The sequence below is a fragment of the Rhinatrema bivittatum genome, chromosome 2, assembly GCF_901001135.1.
Source record: "Rhinatrema bivittatum chromosome 2, aRhiBiv1.1, whole genome shotgun sequence".
In the NCBI taxonomy this organism is placed as follows: Eukaryota; Metazoa; Chordata; class Amphibia; order Gymnophiona; family Rhinatrematidae; genus Rhinatrema; species Rhinatrema bivittatum.
Window position 1 is genome coordinate 331,494,167 of NC_042616.1, and position 23,422 is coordinate 331,517,588.

Below are 23,422 nucleotides of genomic sequence, written 5' to 3' on the forward strand. Positions count from 1 at the left end.
GGCACCTGTTACCTTTTGACTTAGGGGAGGGGAAAGCCAAGTTATCTGAATGAATGCCATTAGGCACCTGTTACCTTTTGACTTAGGGGAGGGGAAAGCCAAGTTATCTGAATGAACTGCACTTACAGACGCGTCCCCGGAGACCGTGCGCCGAAACGCAATGTAAGGTTAAAAATTGGCCCTCGGCTCAAAGAAGCAATAAGCTCAGCAGGTCAAACGGAAACACTCAAATGCAAACTTTCTCATGCCCAAAATCTAATTAAAAAAATATTATGAACAATTTGTTTATAATAGGCGTTTTAAAGACCAGGTTGATTTCCCCGTTCCTTTTGAAGGCACACATGGCAGAAAGTGTCACTTTATGTCACTGCAGGTCTCCTTTATCCTCGCTCGCTGATTGGCTCCTATCGGTCTTCCCCAGAAACCGGGGGCCGCCTCTAAGGCTGTACCTCCATGTAACCCCGCCTCGGCCCTTCAGCACGCATTAACGAGGGGAGGAGGAGGAGGGAGATCCCTCCGGGACAGAATTCCTTCCAAAAAAAACCTCCACTCCTGGGGAAAAGATCAAGAACAATAATCCTCACGCTCAGTAAAGATAAACCTTACCCAGCCGCCTCCCTCCTCCACCGCTGGAAAACCTTGAACGCCAGACAGAGCTTCCGCAAGAGCGCACCGGAGGGGACGAGCAGGGAAACGCGCCCGCTTCCCACGTGCACCGCATTTGGCTTTGCCAAAAGAATAATTGGTTGAATTTGTTTTTTTTTTTTTAGAAGGATAAACAATAAGGCAAGCAGTCATTGCGACTTAATCTGTTGTTACAGCAGAGAAGAGCAAACAAAAGCCTTTTTCTCCTTTTGGGGCTACGGTTTTCCTAAGCGAAGTGAAAAGTTTAGTTGTCAAATTCACTGGGAAAAGAGGCAGAAGACAAGCCCGGGTGCGGCTGAGCTTGTGCTCCAGAAAAATCGAAGAATCAGAGTCTATCAGCTCCAGTGAAGAGGGTGCAACAAGGGGTGTTTCCTCCCCCCGCAAGCATTAGCTGCGATTACCTCTTTTGAGTGTCTCTGAAAGGTCGCCGAGGGAGCGCAGACCGCTGAGATGGGCTCGGTCACCTCGGCTCTCAGCCGATCCAAGAACCCCGTGGTGCATTTGAGGCGGGAGCAGGCGCCGAGGCCCGTGTCCGGCGGGTGCCCCCCAGCCAGGGCCTGGGAGAACACGAGCGAGGAGCTGTCCGCGGTGCTGAAGTCGGTGGAGCTGGCCGGAGACCGAGCGGCGGCCCCCATTCTGGCCGCGGGGGGCGACTACGGTAAGTCCGGCACCGCGCGTGCATGTGCAGGGGGCGGCCAGTCCCGAGCGCTAAATCAGGGGGCAGAGCTCGGGGCTCTGGAGAGCAAACTTTTCCAAAATAAATGAGTTTGCATGTAAAGCATTCCTACGCTATTGCCCCTATCTGCTCTCTTCAAGCTAAAGTTATAGTCCTAATAGTTTTAGCAGCATGCTCTTTAGCCCTTCTTCCCGATCTGTTTCGTGTGGTTAGCTAGTTTATGACTTGCATATTTCTAAAAGTCCAGCAACAGCTTTGTTCTTCACTGTAACGTTTGGAAGACTTTTCTTTATCCTTGTCAAAGCTGGCCTGTTGTTTAATTCGGTATATCATCTCCTTATTTTATATGAGCAGTAACAGCCAATAGGTTTTTGACAGATATGACAGGCCTAATAAATGTACCAAGGTTTTTTTTTTTTTAACTTGCTCATTTCTCTTGTGGTTTTAAAATAAGTGCTTCCAAAATTACGAACCTGAATCCCTGGCTGGTGCATGACAAATTGCCAGCTGCTGACAATTCTTCGGAATTTGCTCAGAGGAGGACATTAAGTTTGGAGGCTCGGTCTTCCATGAGATGAAATCAAAAAGTTAGTATGGTAAATCTAAACACATGTAAAAGCGGGATAATACAAGTTTATGTATACAATTTTTATTCTTGGAGTCCGGAACTCTGGATTCCTCTTTCTATTCTTGTCCCATTCTCCCTTTCATCCCCAGTTCTGCTGCCAAATCTCTTTGATACAATAAAAAAATGTCAATTCAACTATTTAAGCAGTAGAACACATTATGAATATCCTTCAGTTTCCTGCTCTGCTTGTTTTCTTTCTTTGTTTCTTTTGTTATATGGTATTCCCTGCTATGATTTTTTTTACTTAAATTTGAATGTGATCAATATTTACCGTAAGTGGTCAGATCCGATTAGTTTACATTTTAAGATTGATGTGTCTAACTGATCTAATATTCAAAACATGATTAGAGGACCTATCATCTACTACCATCAGATCTTGCTTACATTTATTGGCATAGAAAGCCAGTTGTTTTATTAAAAAAGACAAAAAAACCAACCAACCAACCAAAAAAAAAAAAAAAACAGCCCTGTTTCAGATTCATTCACGTTTCAACCATGGACTGTTTGAATACTTTAGCGACTTCTGGTTTTGTTTTAGCCTTCAGCAGAGTAGAAGTTTTAATCACTGTGAGACATCCTTATTCCTCTCCTATAGGCTGTGATCTGGGGACCTGAATTTATTGAATTTTATTTCACAGTAACAGCAATAGCCGTGCAGTACAAGTGTTTTGTAAATTACACAACTCTTTAAAGTGACATTTAAAGCAGATTTTTAAATGATCCTCCTGAGAGCAAAGAAACACCTAATTTCCCCAAAGTTTTACTACAGAAACATATATTAGGTTTTCAACTTTGGAAATCGATCTGCATATTTAGGACTTTATGAAGCACTATTATAAGTATAGAGTTATTATTTATAGACTTTAAAGTCTCCTATGCTTAAAACAATACCACCGAGGATCCAAGAAGTTTTGTGACTTTCTTTTAAATACCATGTTAACTCATAATGTGAGATTAGTGAATTAGCTTTTAATTTTATGGAAACTTTTCATTGGCTTCTTTTGAGGACATTTCCATCCATCCAAACACTGTGCTTTTCCATGGTGGTGACGTATTAGACACTTCTGAAAGCTTTTCCTTCTCAGCCACTCCCATCATTACAGGTCTAGGTAAAGACAGTACTATTTTACTAACCACTGCCAGAAAACTCTTCTAATATCATCCTGAAGAATGAGATTCACAATATGGAACTGAAGAAAGAGTGGGGCATGTGTATGTATATATACACACTACCTAATGCCCAGTGAAATTCCCTGAAGAATCCTATTCACTCCCTTCCCATGCAGCCCAAACCCAGCACTCTTGTCATCCCCTTCCCAGTCTAACTCCAGCACACTCTCAGCCCAATCCCAGAACTCTCTATCACCCTAGCCCAATCCCTGTGCACTTGGACCTTACTTCTCAGCTCATGCCCAGCATTTTCTACCCTACCTGCTTAGGCAGATTTCAAACCCCTCCCCAGCTCAACACCAGCATAACACAGTTTATGCGTATATGCATATGTGCATAACTATGGGGTGGCCCATGGAAAAGTAGCCTGCCTCCTGGCACTGGTATTGGAGGTGGGCTACTTTTCCATGGGTCACCCTGTATAAACATGCACATATATTGAGCTATTCACCAAGCTATGCATATATGTTATGAGGTACACACTATCTCAGATAAAGTATATCTGTGCCATTTAAGTGGATGGTGGGATGTACATGCACATCACACTGATTGCCAACAGACCGACACCATTCATAAGGTTTAGTATAATATTATATCGGTCTATACAGATATATATGGAGAGAGATTAGGCAAATCTTTGGAGAGATGAAATATCTTTAGTGTTAGTTGGAACTGGACCTTAGTGTCCGTTCTTGGTATTTTCTACAGTTTAGAGTTAGGCTGTTAGGTCTCTGAAATGATGAATGCACCAGATGATGCTCCATCTTTCTTGCTCACATTATTTGCTAAAAAGGAATTGATTGTGGAATTCTTTCAGTGCTTTAAAAACATCCTTTCATTGTCCCAGTCTGCTTCACATGATGTGCACAGTGCCAAAAGACAATTCCTTTATTACACTGGGCTGGAGTCAGTATTCTTATTTTCGTTTTTAAGTCTATTTTTCCTTCCTTGCTTGTAATAACTCCTCATTACTGAGATGACAGTATGATTGCAGACCTCAGCATAAAAAGTAGAAGCCTAGCTTTGCTGTTAACATTGTATGGTATGTGGGTTTCTTTACTTAAATGATAACATTGGTGAAAAGATCCCCTGCAGAGCAGTGGCACCTTTAGGCTTTTTCGTTTGGTGAAGCATGTTGCTCTGATATTTCCAAATTGTTCTGAGCCTGTGTCGTATCAGTATTATGCAATCATTTGATCAGGCATGATTTAAGAGAAGGCCTTCAGAATCTATCTACATGCCATGCAATAAAGGGGGAGAAAAAACCTGTGCTGGACAGAATAGGTCAAAGTAAGACTTGTTCAATGAATAAACTTGAAGATCAACCTGAGGTATGTACTATACTGATCAGAAATGCAACCTGGTGGGTAATGCATAGGGATTAGAAGCTGTTGCAATTCCAGCTGCTGCGCGGCCTCTCCTCCACTAGAGGAACCCAATGAGCTCGGCTCCGAACTATTCTCCTGCATTCTCTGGCTCATGTCCTCAGCTTGTGCTTCAGCCTCCGTGCCAGCAGGGGACCTCCAGGAGCTCTTTCTTCTGGCTATCCGAGCCCCCCTTGCCTGCCTGCACCAAACCCAGACTCCTGCCCTACTTAATCTAGTCTGTCCTTCCCCTCAGTGCTTTGGCATCGAGTCCTTCTTGGCTCTCTGCTCTAGCCACCTCTGCCTTGTGGCTTTCTCAAGCCATTCCTAGCTTTATCTTGTGGCTTCTGGGCTTTCTGACTCCAGCCTTGCTGTATCTTATCTCCTGGCTTCTGGGCCTCCTGACCCCAGCTTGCCTTTGTCTTGCCTTGTGGCCATCTGGCCTTCTCTTCCAAGCCTTGCTCCATGGCCTGTGGGCCTTCTCACCCTTCCTTGCCTAGTTGCCTACCCTAGGCCTCTCTGTTTCCTAACCCCTGGCCTAGGCCTGAGACTCCCAGGTCTCTTCCATGATACTAGGCCTCTCTCTGTTCCCTGACTTGGCCTAGCCCTGAGACTCCCTAGATCTCTTCCTAGTTTCTAGGTCTCCCTGCCTTGCCTATGCAACCTTCAGGCTTTCCTGTTCCATGTTCTGTGTAGTCCTTGTTCTTTTTGCCCTGTCTTCCTACTCTGTCTTATCCTAGTCCCTGTTTCCAGAGTCCCATTTCCACGTTTGCTTGCACTTAGTTCCTGTCTGTTCCAGAGATGCAGTTCCACGTATACCTGCATTCACTCCACTCTTACCTGCACCCAGATCCAGTCTGTTCCAGTCCAGGCTTACCTGCACTTAGATCCTGTAGTTCCATGATTACCTGCAGTCACTCCATTCTTACCTGCATTCAGTTTGTCTGTTCCTGTGCTTACCTGCTTCAGAGCTCCATACCAGCCAGCACTTCGCTCCAGAGCTCCATTCCAGTCTTACCGGACCGCCCACGCCTAGCCTCCTACAACACCCCCTCTACAGCTGCCCTTCACAACAGAAGGTTGAACTCTAGGGTTTAGCCTATTGAATTTCTCACTAACTTTGTCAAGTCACCTTATTTATATCTGCTTCTGTCTAACTAGCAATTGCCACTGCATTGTAATATGAACATTGCAACTAAACTATCCCATTGCTCCCAGGCCTGGAAATCCAAATTCAGAATAAATCCATCCAGGCACGTCACTCAAAACACACCAGAAGATGACTTACTAGAAAGTTCAAAAGTGTATTGCAAGTATGACATTGGGTTCTAGATTTATGGCTTAAAAGCATAGCATGTGCCTCTGCGTATTTTGCTATGCTTCCTCTAGGGTGCTGTGAATATGATACGAATGTTCTTTCTCCCTTCTCCTTGGATATAAGGCTACCTGAAATCACAAAAGAAAGCACAGTTACTCCAATCCAGAGCTGGCGGCATATATTTTTTTCTTAAATGTTATTTCTGGAAAATGCTTTAAGCTTCTTTATGAAGAAAATATATAAGGCCGAATTTTAAAAGGCCCACGCATGCGTAAAATCCGGGGTTTATGCGCATGGCCGAACCTTGCGCATGGCCGAACCTTGCGCACATCATTGCCCAGCCATGCACAAAAACCTCGGTATGCACCCGGGCTCTGGGCAGGGCAGGATGGGCTGGGACAGTGCCATTCTATGTTGTCCTGGGGAAGCGCGCTGGCAGCCAGCCGGCGCACGCAGATTACTTCTACTCCAGAGGAGCAGTAAGTAATAAAAAAAAAAAAAAAAAAAAAGTAAGTTCATAGGAAGGGTTTAGGGGGTGGGGAGGAAAGGGGAAGGGAGGTTAGGGTAGGGGGTAGGGAAGTTCCCTCCAGTCTGCTCCTTAATTGGAGCAGATTGGGAGGGAACTGGGGGGGGCCCGATTGCGTCGCCACGTGTATTAATAAAAAATTTGACCCCCTGCGCGTGCTGCTCAAACTTGCATGTGTGTATTTTAAAATCTGGTGCACATGTGCATGCGGCCATCAGGTTTTATAACATGCGTGCGGCAGCGTGCGCATGTTCTAAAATCGGCGCATCCAAGTGAGCGTGCTGGGAACCGCACACACATGGACGGCTGCGTGCTCCTTTTAAAATCTACCCCATATGTTTTTTCTTAAGAGTTTTGGGCTTCTGAATATGGATAAAATCATGTCACATTTCAGCCTAGGTAATGTGTAATTCTATAACATTAAGGGCCTGATCTACTAAGCTTTATACTCCATAGAGGCAGAATAGGAAAAAAAAAGCCTTAGTAAATCTGTACATAAGTTCAGTAGTGATATTATATTGAACTGTAAATCTATCATTAAGTATGCAATAAAATTTGATAGGCTATACCTTAAAGGATTTCAATGCTCATTCCTGGTGTATCTTCAGAGCTTGAAAAGTTATTGAAATCCTTTAATGTACAACTTGCAATGTACTATTAAAATTACAGAATGTTCTGGAACCGAAAAAGCCCAGGGATTTTGCTTTAGTGTTTTCATTTTCAGTCCTTTTTATTGTTTATTCACCTTTCTTCACTAATGCTAGGTACACTGTGATGCTAAGAGGCACTGCTGAAGCTGCCTTCCCTTTGGCTAGTGCCTCATTATGTGTTGACTGTGCCACAAAAGATTGTGGGTTTTGGATGGGTGGTTGCCCAATTCATTCTGACAAATTAGAGATTTTCTCAATCATTTTGTAAATTATTTTATGGATGTGCTTTGCTGACATCTGTAAGAGATTACTTATGCCCCACTTCCCTCCCCCAATCATGCAAAAGCTACACTTACCAGTTTGGCATATCTTATATAAACAAAAAGCATTAAAAAAAAATGGTGGCGTACTAATATATGAGCACTACTATCTGGTTTTGTGACAGTTGTGACCGATATGGTCCGGATTACACTGGGTGTGAGAAGATAAGGACTCGGTGGCTTGAGGTTTTCCGTTGAGGGCAGGCGTTTGCCAAAACATTGGCTGGGTATGGGACTTCCAGTGGCAATACAATCAGATGAACTTTACATGCTCTACGTTGTGGAATAGTTTGGGGGCTGAACAGCATCGTCCTTACTCCTCGTACAACAAAACTCCCCTACCCTCCCTCAACCTTCCATCTCATTTTTCTTTTTTTGTCACATTACCTTGCCAATTATTTCTCTCATTTTTCCTATATCCACCCATGCCCCAGTCTCTTCCAACTGCTCAGCATGTTTTTCCTCACTAGCAGGTGATCTGAAATGATGACAGCAGTGATCGCCCGGGCATGCTCAGTAGAACTAGAAAAGGTGTACAGAAAGGCAGCAGACATGATAAAGAGGACCAAACGGCTCCTTTATGAAGAAATGTTAAGCAGGTTAGGGTTCTTAGGGATGGCTGAGAGGGGACATGAAAGAAGTTTATAAAATCATAAGTGGGGTGGAACAAGTAAATAAAGGACGGCTATTACCCTTTCAAATAATACTGAAACAAAGGGGCACTCGGTTAAACTAACAACCATCACCTTCACAGTGTTAACACTATCATTTACTAATCAATTCACATTTAATCGGACTCAATCTTGTAACCTTGTAAATAATTTGCTGTAAGTTATATCCCCCTCTTCTCACCTCTAACTCCCAGTTATTTATTTCCCTGTTTTAATGTAACTGTCACTCTCCTTACAATGCTCTTGTTACAGTTGTTTGAGTTATCACTTTCTTGCACACTTTGTTAAATGTAAACCGGTTTGATGTGATCCATGTCATGAAAGCCGGTATAGTAAAAACAATAAATAAAATAAAATAAAAAAACTAGTAATTTGAAAACAAATCTTAGGAAATACTTTTCATTCTGCGCGCAGTCAAGCTCCGGAATCTGCTGACAACATAATCAAGGTGACTAGCACTGTCGGGTAGAAAAGAGGGTTTAGACAAGTTCCTGGAGGAAAAGTCCATAAAATATAATATTAGCCAGGTAGACTCAAGAAAGCTATTGCTACCCCTGGGAGTAACAAAATATAGTTTGCTGGACTGGACACATGTGATCCAAACTGGCCACTGTTGGAGACAGGATGCTGGGTTTGATGGATCTTTGTCTGATCCAGGATGGCACTTCTTATTTTTCACTCTTCAGGGCAGTACTTTTCTTTTTGCCAGTATTTTGTTTATTGAACACATTTTTTATGTTGAGCATATTAAAATGTACATAAAAAATTCTCTTGAGAGATGTCACATGTGAGATGTTGTTCCCCCAATGTGGTGAATGATTGATACTGTCAAGCTCAGCTAATATGCATAGCTGAACAGTGGTGTCTGATCATTCAACATTTTATTATGCTACCTCCCTTAAACTGAGCTTTTTATGAGTAACAATTCCTTTTTATACATTTTCCTGATAACCAGTCAGACCCTCTTCCTTACCATATGGTTGTGCTCACACATTAGTAGCTCACCTGTTTTATGCTTTTTGCTCATTTTATAGTCAGTAGGAATTTAAATTGATTGCCATTTTTCAGTTTCCATATACTACAGAAGCTCACATAACTCTGCACTCTTTTATATTTGTTTGTATCAGTTAGAGGAGGTAAGTTAGCTATAATGTATGCACCAAAATTGATTTATGTTGTTCTTACTATGTATTTTATTTAAAAGACTTATAGTCTGCATTGTACAATAAAACTTGTTCTAAGAGGATTGCATCATATAGAACATGTCATATCCTATATAACGTATCTGTTTACTGCTGCTTTCAATACTAGCTAACTTCTTTTCAGCCGTATCTGATCTAAATTATAAGTACAGCTAATGAATAATATAACAAAGTATGGAGAAACTATCAATACGCAATTTTAATTTTGTGTTATAATATGTATAATAGTATTGTTTTTAACTATGTATGTCTTATTGTAAACCGCCTTGATGGCCAGATCCTGCCCATAATGCGGTATATAAAAACTTTTGAAATAAATAAATAAAATAATATAAAGCACAGCACAAAAAGGAAACATTGAAAAAAAAACCCCTCATCAGTTTGCTTGCACAGTTTTGAAGGAACATTTCTTTTACTCGTGGATATAATTTCCTGCCACTCCTGGAAGGGAAAAATATTTCCATGGGGGGGGGGGGGAGGTGGAGGAGGGAGGAAAACCCCACATTGGCAAAAAGTTGTGCAAAATGTAGATTTAGTACTTTTGGAGAAATGTCCCCAGTCCTTTTTGCTAAAGTAGCTTTCTGTTTAGTGCTGCCTTGTGCCATTGCCAACGTGTACTTGGTTTTGCTTTACAGTCTGTGTGCCCTTTCCCTGATTTGCTTTTGTAAGTGTATTTGGTAGACACTGCCATTCCTCCTTGAGAAGCTTCTTGTCCTTCCTGTTTTAATGGGTCTTGGTCAACTAGACCATTGTCAAACCCCATAAGAACATAAGAACATACTGGGGCAGACCAAGGGTCCATCAAGCCCAGCATCCTGTTTCCAACAGAGGCCAATCCAGGCCACAAGAACCTGGCAATTACCCATTCTTTGGGTGATCATTCTTGCCATTAGCATTCCTCCGACCTAACTCTCTGTGTTGATTAATTCATGATCCTTTTGTGACTGTGGGCCAGCAACATCAATTACAAATGTTATGATTATAGGTAACATCTTCTGCTAAGCAAAGGGATACATATGCTGGAAGCCCTTCAGTCTGATGCCAGAGTGCTCCAGCAATGCAGGATGTTTATATAAAAAGAAATGTTAGAAAAACTGTTTGAAGTAAGTAGCAGAAAAAAGACAGCACCCTGTAAATCAAGCTCTTTAGAACATGGCCAAAGGTACAAGAAATGGTTAGAACAAAACAAATTAAATAATGGGTCTAATGCTGCAAGCTGTACATGTCAGAGGTGCATTTGGTTTTCCATTGTGAACACTAGTTTCTGAAGATTAATTCTGTAGGCAGTGAAATCAATATGGCAGCAAAACATTTTATAGAATCATTCAGTATTTTTATGAAATGTATTTGTAAACTCGGATATTTGCATATATTGAAAGAGTATATGTAAGCATATATAGAGAATATTCATAGTCACATGACCATGCATAGATGAGTATAATAATATTGAGTTTTGTGGGGATCCTGTGGGCAGCTCCATATAAGGTTGTGGCATTGCCTGCTGGTGTTTGCCAGAGTCCACAGATTGCTCACAGTTCCGTAAATGTTCATATTTTCTTATTGGTGCATTGAGCATGTTTCATATTCAGAGTCTATTCCACATTTGCATCATTACAGGAAGCTCCCATACTCTGTCAGAGTTCAGATTTGCACTACTACTACTATTACTTAACATTTCTAAAGTGTTACTAGGCATACACTGCACTGTACAGATACGTATAAAATACAGTCCCTGCTCCATGGGGCAATCCAGAAGATCGGCTGCAGGCCTACTATTATTGCAGCTTCACTGCCTGCTGACAGCATCACAATGAAAATTAAAACATTTACGTGTAGCTTTTCGAGTTCTCCAAGGTATTGGATCTCTGAGACTGAAAAGATGATTAAAATGGTATGACGCATCCAGGGGTTTAAGGTCTAAGCAGAAATGTTTGTTGCAAATTCCTCCAATAAAAAATTACCGACAAAGTAGACTCCACATAAATGGAACTCCACCCTCAAAAGCTCCCTTTAGAATTGTGGGAAGAACTTTGATTTGAAACAATTCAGAAAAAAACTTAAAATATGGTTGATGACCCAATTTGCTGGTAATTTGTTAGAATAAATGGGCCAAAAAAAAGGGGGAGGGGTATGTGGTCAGATGAAAATGTGTGGACAGCGAAGGGGGCAGAGACGGTTTATGCTTTTATTATTTTATCTTTGTAGATATTATTGAAAGATGTATTTAATATTGTGACATGTACAGTACATTGCTTCGGGCAATTTTTAATCAGGGAAGCGATTAAAAAATGTTATTAAATAAATAAATGGAGTTTACAATCTAGTTGACAAACATGCATGACAATCAAGTCTATGGGAAGTGTATTTATTTTAGAGAAGTGGTTAGGTTTTCAAGGCAATCTCAAAAAGGGGAGTTTTGAAATTGGGTTTGAATATGGCGAGAGAGGGAGCATGACGCACCGACTCAAGAAGCCTATTCCAGGAATGCAGCATAGCAAGGTGGTGTGAGTGATGGAGGAGAAGGGCACAGAAAAGAACAACTTGCCCGATGAATGGAGTTCAGAAGGAAGGGTGCAGGGAGAGAGAAGAGAAGATAGGTAATGAGGAGCTGCAGAAAGAATGCATTTGTAGACAAGTAAAAAACTCAGAATGTATGCAGAAGCTTATAGGGAGCCAGTGTAGCAACCTGAGAAGAAGGGTTCCATGGTCATAGTGATACTGAAGGAAGATAAGTCAGGCAGCTGAATTTTGAATAGATTACAGTGGAGAGAGATGGTTCGGTGGGAGGCCTGCGATTGCCCACGGCTCTCTTTGTCCCTGGCATGCATCCAGCTGTCCATCTGTGCTCTGGCACAGCTGACAGCTCTCCTTTGCAGATTTTGTTGTAACGATTATCTAATCTTTACTTTAAAGAGGCTGAGTTTAATTTTAAGTTTTCCTGTGACTGGCGTTTGAATGCAAGAGAAGAATCCAGGAAATTATATGTGCGCCTTCAGGTGTGGTTTTCCCTTCTCTGGGTACCTACTGTGGTATCATCTATGGCAAAATTGGCAGTGATTTAAATTTCAGAATAAGATAAAGGAATAAAAGTGAGACCATAGTCTTGCAGAGCTATGGACCCTTCATTGCTTTTTATGCTCTGCTGAGTGAACTTACTGTGTACACACATTTAAAAAAAAATCTCTGCCACTGAAACAAATCCACAAGTGTTAATTCTCCTTTAGACATCATCATTAGTAATTACCATCAGTGAGCATTTTACAGACTGGAATTTTTCTTTCCATATGGTGAAATGAATGCATTTTTATACTACTGAAAAAAAAGATAAGCAAAGCATCTTGGCTAAGAGCAGTTCTACAATTGTTTGCAACTGTGACACAGCAGCAAAAATGGCCATAAACTGTACTTTGGATAATTTGTGTGAACAGCAGTGAAGGAGCTAGTCTGGCCTTTACATTCCAGGAACTTACAGGTCATTGGTTCGGTTTGAGGTTTGTTTATGTATTTATGAAAATGGAGAGGGGAAGAGTAACCAGTAGGCTTGCATACCCTTCAGGTGCCAAGGCAATTGTCTGCCTGCTCTCTCTGGAAGTTTTTGAAATCTCCCCAGTGTTTTCTTGCAGCTTGAATGACACCGCGGTGTCCAGAATCAGAGTATCCGGAAAATCAAAAGATGCTGAGTTTGATGAAGTGTAAACTGGTCCTTGAGTCATATTCAGAGGCACCTTGCACTCATCAGACTCAGACGAAGATGGGAAAGGGCCATTTTTTGCCTTCCTTTCTTCTCCCTAGTGCAGTAGATAGAGGTGCACCTAATAGAACTCCCTGTTCTGCTTCCCCTTTCTTTTCTAAAGAATTATTCGCCTATGAGTTAAGGCTAAAGGGGGTCAGCTAGAGAGGCTCCAAGGTCTCAGCTTGGAGAAGAGATGGCTGAGAGGAGATCTGAGAGAGGTCTGTAAAATCATGAGTGGAATAGAATGGGTAAATGTGAATTGGTTATTTACTCTTTCAAAAAGTACAAAAACCAGGGGACACACAATGAAGGTACTAGGTAATACATTTAAAACTAATAAGAGAAAATATTTTTTTTTACTCACTGCATAATTAAGCTCTGGAATTTGTTGCCAGAGAATGTAGTGAAAGCTGCTAGTGTAGCTGGGTTAAAGATTTGGACAAGTTCCTGGAGGAAAAGTCCATAACATGTTACTAAAGTGGACTTGGGGAAATCCATTGCTTATCTCTGGGATAAGCAGCTTGGAATCTGTTGACATTTTGGGATCCTGCCAGGTACTTGTGACTTGGAATGGCCACTATTGGAAACAGGATGCTGGGCTTGATGGACCTTTGGTTTGACCCAGTATGGCAAATCTTATGGTAAGAACATAAGAACATGCCATACTGGGTGAGACCAAGGGTCCATCAAGCCCAGCATCCTGTTTCCAACAGTGGCCAATCCAGGCCACAAGAACCTGGTAAGTACCTAAAAACTAAGTCTATTCCATGTTACCGTTGCTAGTAATAGTGGCAATTTTCTAAGTCAACTTAATTAATAGCAAGTAATGGACTTCTCCTCCAAGAACTTATCCAAACCTTTTTTAAACACAGCTACACTAACTGCACTAACCACATCCTCTGGCAACACATTCCAGAGTTTAATTGTGCATTGAGTGAAGAAGAACTTTCTCCGATTAGTTTTAAACGTGCCACATGCTAACTTCATGGAGTGCCCCCAAGTTTTTCTATTATCTGAAAGACTAAATAACCGATTCACATCTACCCGTTCTAGACCTCTCATGATTTTAAACACCTCTATCATATCCCCCCTCAGCCGTATCTTCTCCAAGCTGAAAAGTTCTAACCTCTTTAGTCTTTCCTCATAGGGGAGCTGTTCCATTCCCCTTATCATTTTGGTAGCCCTTCTCTGTATGTTCTCCATTGCAAGTATATCTTTTTTGAGATGCGACGACCAGAATTGTACACAGTATTCAAGGTGGGGTCTCATCATGGAGCGATACAGAGGCATTATGACATTTTCCGTTTTATTCACCTTTCCCTTCTTAATAATTCCCAACATTCTGTTTGCTTTTTTGACTGCCGCAGCACACTGAACTGACGATTTCAATGTGTTATCCACTATGACGCGTAGATCTCTTTCTTGGGTGGTAGCACCTAATATGGAACCTAACATTGTGTAACTATAGCATGGGTTATTTTTCCCTATATGCATCACCTTGCACTTATCCACATTAAATTTCATCAGTCAATTTGATGCCCAATTTTCCAGTCTCACAAAGTCTTCCTGCAATTTATCACAATCTGCTTGTGATTTAACTACTCTGAACAATTTTGTATCATCTCCAAATTTGATTACCTCACTCATCGTATTTCATTCCAGATCATTTATAAATATATTGAAAAGTAAGTGTCCCAATACAGATCCCTGAGGCACTCCACTGCCCACTCCCTTCCACTGAGAAAATTGTCCATTTAACCCTACTCTCTGTTTCCTGTCTTTTAGCTAATTTGTAATCCACAAAAGAACATCGCCACCTATACCATGACTTTTTACTTTTCCTAGAAGCCTCTCATGAGGAACTTTATCAAACGCCTTCTGAAAATCCAAGTACACTACATCAACCGGTTCACCTTTATCCACATGTTTATTAACTCCTTCAAAAAAGTGAAGCAGATTTGTGAGGCAAGATTTGCCTTGGGTAAAGCCATGCTGACTTTGTTCCATTAAACCATGTCTTTCTATATGTTCTGTGATTTTGATGCTTAGAACACTTTCCACTATTTTTCCTGGCACTGAAGTCAGGCTAACCAGTCTGTTGTTTCCCAGATCGCCCCTGGAACCCTTTTTAAATATTGGGGTCACATTAGCTATCCTCCAGTCTTCAGGTACAATGGATGATTTTAATGATAGGTTACAAATTTTTACTAATAGGTCTGAAATTTCATTTTTTAGTTCCTTTTATACCCTGGTGTGTATACCATCTGGTGCAGGTGATTTACTACTCTTCAGTTTATCAATCATGCCTACCACATCTTCTAGGTTCACCGTGATTTGGTTCAGTCCATCTGAATCATTACCCATGAAAACCTTCTCCGGAACGGGTATCTCCCCAACATCCTCTTTAGTAAACACCGAAGCAAAGAAATCATTTAATCTTTCCGCGATAGCCTTACCTTCTCTAAGTGTCCCTTTAACCCCTTGATCATCTAATGGTGCAACTGACTTCCTCACAGGCTTTCTGCTTTGGATATATTTAAAAAAGTTTTTATTGTGAGTTTTTGCCTCTACAGCCAACTTCTTTTCAAATTCTCTCTTAGCCTGTCTTATCAATGTCTTGCTTATGCATTATCCTATTTTCTTCTGTTGAATCCTTTTTCCAATTTTTGAATGAAGATCTTTTGGCTAAAATAGCTTCTTTGACCTCCCCTTTTAACCATGCCGGTAATCGTTTTGCCTTCTTTCCACCTTTTTTAATGTGTGGAATTCATCTGGACTGTGCTTCTAGGATTGTATTTTTTAACAGTGACCACGCCTCTTGCACACTTTTTACCTTTGTAGCTGCTCCTTTAAGCTTTTTTCTTACAATTTTTCTCATTTTCTCAAAGTTTCCCTTTTGAAAGTTTAGCATAAGAGCCGAGGATTTGCTTACTGTCCCCCTTCTAGTCATTAATTCAAATTTCATCATATTATGATCACTATTGCCAAGCGGCCCCACCACTGTTACCTCTCTCAGCAAATCCTGTCCTCCACTGAGAATTAGATCTAAATTTGCTCCCTCTCTTGTCGGTTCCTGGACCAATTGCTCCATAAAAATGTCATTTATTCCATCCAGGAACTTTATATCTCTAGCATGTACCGATGATACATTTACCCAGTCAATATTGGGGTAATTGAAGTCTCCCATTATTACCGCACTACCAATTTGGTTAGCTTTCCTAATTTCTCTAAGCATTTCACTATCAGTCTCACCATCTTGACCAGGTGGATGGTAGTATACTCCTATCACTATAGTCTTCCCCGACACACCAGGGATTTCTACCCATAAAGATTCAATTGTGCATTTAGTCTCATGCAGGATGTTTATCTTGTTGGACTCTATGCCATTCCGGACATAAAGGCCATACTGCCTCCCGGGTGCTCCTCTCTGTCATTGCGATATAATTTGTACCCCGGTATAGCACTGTCCCATTGGTTGTCCTCCTTCCACCATGTCTCTGAGATGCCAATTAAGTCTATGTCATCATTCACTGCTATACATTCTAATTCTCCCATCTTACTTCTTAGCCTTCTGGCATTAGCATACAAACATTTCAAAGTTTGTTTTTTGTTTGTATTTTCATTCTGCTTTTTAAGTGGTAGGGATAAGTTAGAATTTTTTTAGCTCAGCTGAGCTTTTAGTTACAGGCACTTGGACTACTTTTCTTATAATTGAAACCTCACTGTCGGGATGCCCTAATTCTAATGCATCATTAGAATCCTTTGAAGATACCTCTCTCCGAACCATGCGCTGCTGAGCGACTGTCTTGTGTTTTATTCACCATGTGTTTTATTCACCATGTTGTGTCTGAAAACAGCTGCAGTGATTCCTACAGCCTTAGAAAGTCCCGTCTGTGTTTAAGATTGTCCTTTGCTTTAAATTAGCAATAAGAAAGTTTGACTAAGTTCTTTCTTTTAAAGCTTCTTGTAGTCATGGAGGGACATCGTAAACCATTTGTTTTCTCTTATATGGAATAATTTTGGTATCTACTTACTTTTGCATATTCTGGGGAAGATTTTATAATTTTGCGCGAGCACGTACTTTTGTTCGCGCACCAGGCGTGAACAAAAGTACGCTGGATTTTATAAGATACGCTCGTAGCCGCGCGTATCTTATAAAATCCGGGGTCGGCGCACACAAGGGGGTGCACATTTGTGCAACCTGCGCGCGCCGAGCCCAGCGCGCGCTGGCTGTTCCCTCCGAGGCCGCTCTGATTTCGGAGCGGCCTCGGAGGGAACTTTCCTTCACCCTCCCCCTACCTAACCCACCCCCCCGGCCCTATCTAAACACCCCCCTTACCTTTGTTGGCAGATTTACGCCAGCGGACTGCTGGCGCGCGATCACCCGACCCAGGGGCTGGTCCGGAGGCCTCGACCACGCCCCCGGGCCAGCGCCATGCCCCCGGGCCCGCCCCTGAAACGCCGCATCACACCCCCGAAACGCCGCGTCATTCCCGGAACGCCCCCGACACGCCCCTTTTACAAAGCCCCGGGACTTACGCGCATCCCAGGGCTCTGCGCGCGTAAATCTGGCCGGATTTATGCGCGCAGGGCATTTAAAATCCAGCCCTCTGTGTTTTATCATCATCATTTTCATTGTATTTATTCAATCATGTTTTTGAAAAAATGCCTCTTTATCATGCTAATTAATGATATAAAAATGAGGTTAGTCTAAAACATTTTCTTGAGAGTTTTCTGATGATCTCTGTGATTGGAAGCTCAGCGTATTCTTTTCAATTCACTTTCCTTGCCCCTCAGAAACAGAATATGCAGTCCTCCCACCCCTGTTGAAAGTTGAGCCTTGAGTATTTACATGATCACTCTCTCTTTCCAAGCTGTATTTCTGCAACAAGCAGCCTGTTCTCTAAGGCTTCAGCAGAAGCTGACAAAATGCAGAGAGTAGTGCACTGTAGTCTGAACACTCACAATGAAACAGAAAAAACATCAAGCATGGCATGATTTTAAGAGGTAGTGGTATATAAGAGCTCATGAGATCTACTTTGATAACTTGTGACATAACTGTTGTGTTCGGCAGACCATGGGCCTGCCCATGACCTGTTGTCATTACTTCCTGCCCCAGCCCTTCCTCTGCCTCCTGACGCTGCGCTGGCCTTCTGAGAAGCAGCTGCCCACTGCATCTGCCTCCAAATTCCAGTCTGGTCTCCAGCATCGGGCCCTCCTCAGAGTGTGCAAGAGGCTGCACCATGACTGCTCTTCCTCTTCCCAGCAGGATGCCGCTGGATCCTCAAGGCATTCCCATCTCCCTTAGGGCACATGCACAATGACTGCTCTAACTTTAAAGGGCCAGCGATGGGAAAGCCTCAGAGGCTCCCCCTGATGATATTGTTCAGCCAGCCCTATAAAGGGCTGAGATGGAGAATCCTCCAGTGCCTCGGCAATAGATTGTCTTGCTTCAAGATGTGCTTTACCACCGCATTCCTGTTCCTGATTTTTGTTCCTGGTTCCTATTCCTGTACTGTGTTCCTGAGTTTCGGTGTCTCTTTCCTGTTCCTGTATGGCAGTCTGGTTTGTCTTGAGTTCTTGTCCTTGTAGTCAATCCTCCTTGTCTGTCTTCAGCATCTCCTGCTCCTGTGGTCCCTGTCTCCTGCTCCTGTGGTTCCCGTCCTCCTCTTCATTCTCCGTTCCCTTGGATTGGACTTCTGGCTTGACTTCAGAAAGGCTCTGACTCTGATTTGGATTGGATTTCTGGCTTGATCCTCAGACTGGACCACGATGCTACTTAACCTCCACCTGCCTTGACCACTATCTTCTCACTGTCTCTGAATGAACTCTGCCTGCCTTGACCACTGCCTGGACCTCACTCTCCAAACTCTACCTGCCTCTGACCACAGCCTGAATTTGACCATGTCCGACCACTACCTGCCCTGAACTTTACTTTCCCTGACTTCACGTCTTTCTTCTTGCTGGCCTATAACATCTTCATCACCTTCACAGAGGTCCACATCTATGAACAGCCGACCCTGGCACCGAAGGGTTCAACCTAAGGGGAATGTAGGCTGGTATTGGTGAAGCTCCAGTTGGGTCTCTGCTCCAGCCAGCTCTGCCTGCCAATGGTGGGGACCTTGTGGACTTTGGGGACCTCGATCCGAGGGTTCACGTCCGCAACAATAACATATTCCAGCCAGTTAGCCAGGCTGGTTTTATTAATTATTCATTCTTGCTTGTGTGCCCTTTGGTGTGTGCATGAAGGTTCATTTTGGATTTCTGTTGTGCTGTTTGTATAAGTAAAGGCCAACAAAAACTTGTAAGTTGTGCGATGTACTCTTCCCTTATGCATAGTACATAGATGCTGAGTGTCTGCGGTGTAGGACCTGTGCTTGGCCTCCCCATCCCTAAGATTTCAGGCAGGGCATGATGATGTCCCATGGAATGTAAGGCAGGACCCAAGTGCTGTTACAGCTGCTGACTGGACCCTGCCATTCAAAAAATAGATAAATTGGAGTGATCCTTCAAATTTGTAGGTGACAAACAGGACGATTTAGAAACCTGAAGCTGTTATAATAACATTTACATAACTGATTTGCCCAAGAAATCAGAGGGGCCTAGACCTGATTAATCTTTTTCCGAATTGTTGTTATGGATCCTGAACAATTCAATCACTTTCAACTGAGTGCATCCTTGAGTCGTTGCCAGACAGAAACAAAACAAACATGGCTGATGATCATCAGGCTATTTAGTATTGGTGAAAAGATTCAGGTTATGTCTTCAGTTCATGAAAAGGGAGAAATCTACAATCCAGATTGGAGAATTTTTATTTTTCAGGACATTTTAGCAGAAGCTTCATTGCAGTCAGCAAGAGTTTGCAACTGTCAGAAAGCAGTAGTGTAAAAGAGTTACTGTCTAATGCATTTCTGGAGTTCCATATGGTGGGAGCCCTTCCTCTGTTCATGGTGACCGGCCACTTATTGGTAAAATGAAGTACAAGGGAGGAAAGAGAAACTCTCTTGGTTCTTTCCCGTCTTCCCTGGGGTTTCTAGATGACTCCATGGGGTCCACATGAAGGGAAAGAGGATCCCATTTCCCCGAGCGGGCAACTTAGAAATGGGACAAAGCCTACTCGGCCAATGAGACCCCCGGAGGTTGGGAGGCGAAATGGGAAACTTTTGAGCAGCAAATTTTCTCCTTACACAGCTGGCAATAGGTGAAAGTCAATACAGTCTTATACTCTAATCACAAGAAATGATCACATCAAGTTTGAACAGGTAAAAAAAAACTTTATTGTGATTTCTTAAATCAAATTCTCTTGGATGATGTAAAAAACTTTCATTAAGAATAAATTAAAATAAAAAACTTTATTGTACTCAGCTGAAGAAGTATTCTTCTGCCAACAAGATGAAAAAATAACTTCACAGTATAGTAATCAATACATATACTCAAGATGCACCACAATAATCAAAAAGTTCAGTTAATCTCCTTATTCCAGGTATCTAGGAAAGGATTAATACATTTTGTTCTTGAGTTAACTCCACTCCAATCTGAAAATTTTGCAGATTTGCTGGCTGGGATATCTCCCTTTTTACATTGAAAGGTGAAAGAAAAGCTGATTACCCTCTGATTACAATTTCCAGATTTTTTTCTAGTTTTTTTTTCCCTGTTTTACTATTCAGGAAAGGCATACCATAGCTACCCTGGAATTCAGAGCCTTATTTCAGATAAGTATCAAACACATAATTTATCAGTGGCGTGCAGTCAGGGCCTTCAAGGGATTCAGTGAATCCATAGCCCCTAGGCATCGCTACAGGGTCCACCCCAAATTTATACATTGGATTGGGCAGGGATAAACCAAACCCCTGCCCAATCCGATCAATGATGTCACACCTCACTATACCCCTCCCCCCAATGGGCAGCATGAGTCGTGTTTATCCAAAGTCATCTGCTGCTACAGGGCCAGTCTCGCAGCTCTTCTCACGAGACCGGCCCCGCGGCAGCAGGAGATGATGTTTGGATAAAGATGACTCCTGCTGCTGCCTACCTCACAACTCAGCAGGCCACTAGGGAGCCTGTCCCACGGTGGCTGAAGAGAGAGAGATCGGATGCGGTGGCTACCAAAGGATTGCAACCTACTGGCGATTGAAGAAGAAGCCCAGATCCTATGTTTGTATGTGTGTATGTGTATACCTGAGTGTGTGGGTAGGTGAGTCTTGTGTATGTGTGTGTATGACTGCTTGTGTGAGGGAGGGGGTAGCTGTGTAGTGTGTGTGGAGGGTGATATCCTGTGTTGGATGCCTGTGAGTGGGTGGATGAGTGTGGCTGGGTGAGAGACTGTGTGGGGGGGTTGGGGTGTATGTGTGACTACCTGGGTGGATGGGTGAGAACCTGGGTGTATGTTTGTGGGTGGATGAGATCTGTGAATGTGTGGACGAGAGGTTGTGTGGCTGTATGTGTGAAAGAGGCTGTGCGTCAGGGGGATGGGTGGGGGACTGCTTTTTTGTGGGTGAGATCCTGGGTTGGTGAGAGGCTATATGTGGTGTATGTGTGCGTGTGAGTGGATGGGTGAGAGCCTGATTGTGTATGGCTGGGTGAGAGCCTATGTGTGTGAGTGTGTATATGTTTGACTGTGTGGGTGGGTGACTGCCTGTAATGACTCTCTGGTTGGGTGGGTGAAAGCCTGGGTGCATGTTTGTGGGTGAGATCCTGTGTATGTGTGGGTGGGAGGTTGAGAGCCTGTGTGTGTGTGGCAGGGGGGGGGGTGACACCCTATGTGTGTTGGAGGGGGGGTGAGAGCTTGTGTATGTATATGTGATGCCAATGTGTGGGTGGATGACTGCGTGTGTGTGTGTTTGGATGGGTGAGTGCCTGTGTGAGTGAGAGCCCATGCATGTGTGTGTGTGTGTGTGTGTATGCGTATATGTGTGTGTGTATGGGTGGGAGGGGTAAGAGCTGTGTGGGTGGCTGAGAGCCCATGTATGTGTGAGTATGATGTTTGTGTGTGGTGGAGAGCCTTTGTTTGGGTACATGTGTGTGAGAGAGTGAGAGCCTGTTTATGTGTGAATGAGAAGATAAAGTTGGTACAGCTCTCCATCACCAAATCCACAACAATCTCAGAGTTGCTAGAAATTGAAACATCCCAGGTATGAAGAGCAGGAGATTTTTAAAATCCATATTACTGTAATTTCATTATTTGATGTTATTTGATATGTTTGCTGTTGAAATATGTTTGAAATATTATATTGGTATTTGGGAAATTTTTATAAATATTTTATGAGGTTTTAATTATTGGATGTTCTATTCATCAGTTTTTAAATATTCTTTTATTAGTATGGTTTTACTTTTATGATAGTTTATATTTCTTTATTTTGTTGTTTGTTGGTCTCTTATTTTGCCTTTAGTAAAGGGCTGTCTGTGTTTTGTATATCTGATCAGGTAAAGGATTTCAATAGTGTATAGTATCTGTGTAAGGGTGTATACCAGTCCATCTTGTTCTCATTTCAATAGGAGGTATATTGGTCTTCTAGGGCCTGATGTATTATTTGCAGTGCTGCTCTTTTCTGGCTAGGGTTGTTGCTGTTTGAGTCCTGGGAGTTAGTTTTGTTTTAATATGGCAGATTTGTTTTTTGGGGGTAAACTTTATTTTTGATAGGTTGTGATAGCTTTAATTGGAGCTATGTAAGTATTATCCAAAAATTATGTACGTGAGTTACTGAGACAGTGTAATAACTGTATTTAGATGTGAATGTCTCTGATCTGACATCTGAAGAATGGATTTATGTAGTTTTAAAAAGTTTTATACCATATTTATAGGTACATGAATTTTTTTTATTTTACAGGTATTTTAGGAAGCCTGGATATTTTGTTTTCTAAATAGGAGGTATATTGGTGTTTCAGAGCTTGATGTAATATTTGCAGTGTTGCCTTTTCAAAGGTAAGGTTGTAGTTTAAGTGCTGGTAGTTAGTGCTATTTTTGGTATTGGAGGTTTGTCTATATTGTAAATGTTTATTCATGGCCTTCTGAGGGCCAAGCCTACATCTAGTACATGTTACAACAGGCCTAATACAACACACAGGTAAATAATAACGATTCCAAATGTTTATCACCTATTATATGAAGGAATCAAAATAATATATATGTCCCATCTACTAAAGTGGATAAATAATCAATGAAAACTTGTAAAAAAATATCAAATACATTTAATGACACAAGTACAATAAAATCAAACTCATTGCTTATATTATCTTCTAATACAACTTACTGTGTATACAAACCTTCTAACACTTGCATTCATACCGTACATTCATACTATAAAAGTGTCTTCAACATTCTGTGAACCATTTATATTCAACAAGTATCACACTGTATAGCAATATACATGTATCATTGAAAAAACATGATATTTCACTTCAATTCAAGCTGACAATGTTTCACTAAATAAACAGTGTAATGAAAAAGTAATGTATACAACAATATAACAAAATGTCAAATATAAACCTCCAGATGCTACTGTAAATAATAAATGTCATA

The 23,422-nt window shown here is 42.0% G+C and overlaps 1 protein-coding gene across 3 annotated transcripts in view; it reads left to right on the top strand.

The window, feature by feature from the left end:
- The first annotated feature begins 484 nt into the window (after positions 1 to 484).
- PDE1C (phosphodiesterase 1C) overlaps positions 485 to 23,422 on the top strand; it is a 1,569,255-nt gene continuing 1,546,317 nt past the window's right edge. For all 3 annotated transcript variants that reach the window (XM_029589797.1, XM_029589798.1, XM_029589801.1), the window contains exon 1: positions 485 to 1,303. In XM_029589797.1, coding sequence (XP_029445657.1) covers positions 1,096 to 1,303 — 208 coding nt within the window. In that variant the 5' untranslated portion in view covers positions 485 to 1,095. The remainder of the gene's footprint in view (positions 1,304 to 23,422) is intronic.